General features: G+C 33.0%; 1 protein-coding gene across 1 annotated transcript in view; it reads left to right on the top strand.

Moving 5' to 3' along the window:
• Nucleotides 1-2,874: 2,874 nt before the first annotated feature.
• LOC112030782 (disease resistance protein RUN1) overlaps nt 2,875-4,318 on the top strand; it is a 13,484-nt gene continuing 12,040 nt past the window's right edge. The window contains 1 exon segment of the mRNA XM_024063449.2: nt 2,875-3,742. Within this exon segment, the coding sequence (XP_023919217.2) occupies nt 3,222-3,742 (521 nt within the window). The 5' untranslated portion in view covers nt 2,875-3,221.

Genomic DNA, 4,318 nt, shown 5'->3' with positions numbered 1-4,318 from the left:
AACCCATGTGATTTATAAATTGGAAGTGATATTTATGTGTTTTATGTATGGGTTTTGTATGGGTGGAATTATTTGATGAGTGGGTATATGGTTTTGCTAATGATGATTACTTAAGTTTATGTTGGTGGAAAATTTAGGGGTTTTGAGTTATAACATGTATGGTTGTAAATCTAATTTTTCAATTGCCATTGGGTTTATTTGGAGTTAGTTGAAGTTCTAAATTTCTTGTTTGGAGGTATTTTGATTTTGCTTTCATGGGTCTCTTAATGATTAGTGTAAATTTTATGGAACTAGTCATGATGTTGGAGATATATTAAATGGGTTAACTTTATAAATTGAGTTTTTGCCTTGTGAATAAATTTGTTGAGAAACTTTGGAAGTGGAATATATTATTATTGATGAGGTTAAATACTAGGCTTGCCTAATTAATGCTATTTGGCAATTCTAAATTGTACTAAATCAATTTCAAGCTCTATGCTTATTGTGATAGGTTTACTTGATTTGTTTAGGTTTAGTTAATCTCCTTGGAGCTTGAGAATTAGGATTTTGTGGTTCGAGGTAAGTAGCTTTTTAATGGATTTTTGAAAATAACATGTTCATAAATTTGTTTTTGGTAAGACACATTTTGGAAAACCTATATATAATATATTTTGCTAAAAATTTGTGTGTACCTATATATATATATATTATATATATGATTATATATGAAATGCATCTATTTGGTATTGCTTTGGGGAAATGCATGAATTGTTGAATGAAAAATAGACTTTTATTTAATCTTTGATAAGAAATCATGGATTTTATGGTATATTGAAAATTTAAAGATGCTTATCTTGTCTTGTATTATTTGGAAATTAATAGAAAATCTTTCTGATAAAGAATGAAGTTAAAACCTTACAAACTTTGTGGAAGTTAGATTATTTAAGTTTTTCTGAAAGTACGTTGTTATGAACTATGTATTTGAAAGGAAATGTATACCTGTAAGCTTATGTGGTTTTAACACCATGCCATGTGTGATTTCCTGATGATCACTTGATTTGGTTTCCATAGTCTTTGTGACAATGGAATCAAATCCAGATCAGTGCTCTTTCACTTTGGATAACGTGTTCTTCCCTGTTGCCAATGGGGGGAAGAGGTTCCTTGATTGTGTGTGGGTGAGGCTGCTGCCCATGGGGCCAAGAGACCACATGCAAGAGAGGTCCTATTTGACGCGCTCTCTCTACTGTCCATGGGAGGAGAGAAAAACCTTGAGGATATGGGTGAGGCTGCTGTCCATGGGGCCAAGAGTCTGCATACCAGAGAGGACAATATCATGCCAGTTGTGAATTGGTGGATTCCCTGACCGGTCTATGTGGTAATGTGGTATATTTATGATAATTTACCTTAAGTTAGATATTATGGCTTTGGAAATTATATTGTTGGTGCTCACAGATTATAGTATTTAGTTTCAAGGTATCTACTTTGAGAAAGTTTGTGTTTCAATATTCAATCATTCTTGTCATTTCATATTATTATTATTGAAAATGAAACTTGCATTTCCCCCACCCCCATTAATTATGCTACTTACTGGGCTCTGTCTCTTTCCATTATTTTATAAACTTTTCAGAGTAGGCAACAATCTTTTGAGACAGTTTTTTGGTGGCTAACAATAGTTAGACTAACTACTTATGGAGGCTGAACTTTTGTAATGGAGATATTAGATGATGTACATCTTAGAATAGGCTTGACTCAATTTTTTTTGTATATTATAGTGGTTATAATGTTATTCCCATTGATGGGACAAGCTATTCAGACCTCTATTCTTTTGTGACCAATGGTCCTTGTAATTATTGTTTAGAGCTCTGACTTACTTTGAGAGTATATTCAATGGAATTATTATAATAATTCTTGATGTTGGTAATTGATATGATTTTTGTGGATTGGTTTGTCAAAAATGAAAAATCTACAAGCACTTTGAGACGTCTTTCTCATGCTTTGGACCCTTTGGGGTTTGGGGCGTGACAATTTTCCTATGCATATGGAGGTCTGCATAGATGGAGCCCACGTGGGGAAAAAATAGCTAAAGTTGAATTTGATAGTCAAAGAAAACAAAAGAAGAACATATAGAAATACTACGTCAATGAATAGGTAAAATTCTATTTACTATAATCCAATTTGTTTTCTTTTCTACGAGGTATTATCTTATTAAGATCACCTCACTTATTGGCATAATAGCATAACTGCATTATTGTATTGAAGAATTTATAGCTAGAGAGTGGATGGCCACTTGATTAATAGAGAAGTACATATATCATTTCATCTTTATAGTTTTGTCTTGCTAACCATGTCTTTTAATTTTAGGACAAAGTTTGCCAAAGGCTCTAACTCCACTAATTATTCTTTTATTAGATGTGAATTTTGAATTTTGTCCTTTATTTTTTTCTTAAGAGTATTATTTAGCAAAATAACATAGAGAAGAGCTGGCATTCATAAGTAATCCATTCAAATAAATATAAGAATAAATTCAATTTTATACTCAATTTATAATATGTTTAAGTGGTTGATAGGGTAGAAACTTGTTCACCATTTTTTACATCAACTTATCACCTTTTTTTTCATGACTCACGGTAGACCATTTTGGTAAATTGTGATACTTTGAGTGAGTCCAATTGTGAAAGTGGCCCTTGTCTTCCTCTTTCAGGTGTTTTATTTTTATTTTTATTTTGGATAGCTTCCAGTTATTTTCCTGTGCCTATGAAAGTCTGAACAAATGGGAGTTGACGTGAAAATAGCTACAAAAGTTGGTTTGAATTTGATAGTAAAAATAAAATAAAGAAGGAAGAAAAGGACTGCAAAGGTAGTCCCCACGTGAAAAATCATCAAATTTAGTTGAGTTTGAAAGTCCAAAAAACAATGACAAATGTGAAATGTCACTAACTTAACTTGTCCGGCACGGTCAGAACAATAACAAGAAAGCCAGACTTTATGGTGTGAAAATGGCCAACTTTATAGACAAAACAAATGCAAGTGGGAAACTTCATCGCTGGTCTTCAACCAAAAAAAAAAGTTCATAGCTGATCACCTGGACGTGCAAAGCAGGGAAACGATTGCATATATCGCCAACCATTCCCATAGCCTTGCTAGAGAAACTTAAAGTGTCTTATTGTTGCTCCCATTCTCTAAGTCCACAACACTCTCTAGTACATATCGCTTAACAAGCTTGTAAGTTACCAATTGCTTCCATGGCCACTCAAGCAACTTCCTCCTCCCCCTCTTCAACTTCTTCATCATCTTCTTCTTCTTCTTGCCCTCAATGGAAATACGATGTGTTCCTCAGTTTTTGTGGTGTTGACACCCGCATGAATTTCACAGATCATCTCTATACTGCTTTAAAACAAAAGGGTATTATCACCTTCCGGGACGATGAAAAACTTGAGTGAGGAAAATATATTTCTCCAGAATTCTTGAAAGCAATAGAAGAGTCCAAGTATGCTATCATCATTCTCTCAACAAACTATGCTTCTTCAAGGTGGTGCTTAACTGAACTAGCAAAAATTTTTGAATGCATGAAAAAGACCAAATTGACAGTTTTGCCCGTCTTTTATCATGTGGACCCCTCTTACGTAAGGAGCCAAAGAGGCATTTTTGCTGAAGCCTTTGCTAAATATGAGGAAGATACCAGGGTTAACACAGAAAATGTGCAGGTGTGGAAAGCTGCTTTGAAAGACTTAGGTCATATATCTGGATGGCATTTGCATGATAGGTAACATTTGTCTTGAGTAATTTTGTTCATACTATTATCTTTTTGTTTTGCTGAATCATACAATTATTAATATCGTAATTTTCTACACTAAAATTTTGCCGACTTTCCCATGGACTAACAATATTTTTTTTTTCTTTTTTTAGTCAATCAACCAGAGAAAATTTATGTTTATCTCCTGTATGTATATTATGAACTTAGGACATTATAATATCGAATTGGACTCTGGCTGAAGAACCTTTGGGTAGCTTAAAGCATGGTAGTATATATACAAATTAAGACACAAACTTAGCAATTAATCCGCATTCTTTAAAGTGATTTGTTTGGTATTTATAGTTGACCCTTAATGCCTCAATTCAAATTCTTGCCTCCTTTTAGTTCAAAATGTCTAATACTTATTTATCTCAAAAGCTTGACAAGGCTCATTACAAGACAAATGTTTTTTGACATCTACTTAATCAGTAGTTATTTCCATAGTCTATAATAAGTAGGTTCTAATCCCATATATACTTTTTTTTTTTTTTTTTTGGTGCTAGATTTCTCATACGTTCATACCCATATTATTTTTACCAAAAGGTT

This window comes from Quercus suber, unplaced genomic scaffold (assembly GCF_002906115.3).
Source record: "Quercus suber isolate HL8 unplaced genomic scaffold, Cork oak 2.0 scaffold_253, whole genome shotgun sequence".
Classification (NCBI taxonomy): domain Eukaryota; kingdom Viridiplantae; phylum Streptophyta; class Magnoliopsida; order Fagales; family Fagaceae; genus Quercus; species Quercus suber.
This window is presented reverse-complemented; position numbering and strand designations above follow the sequence as displayed.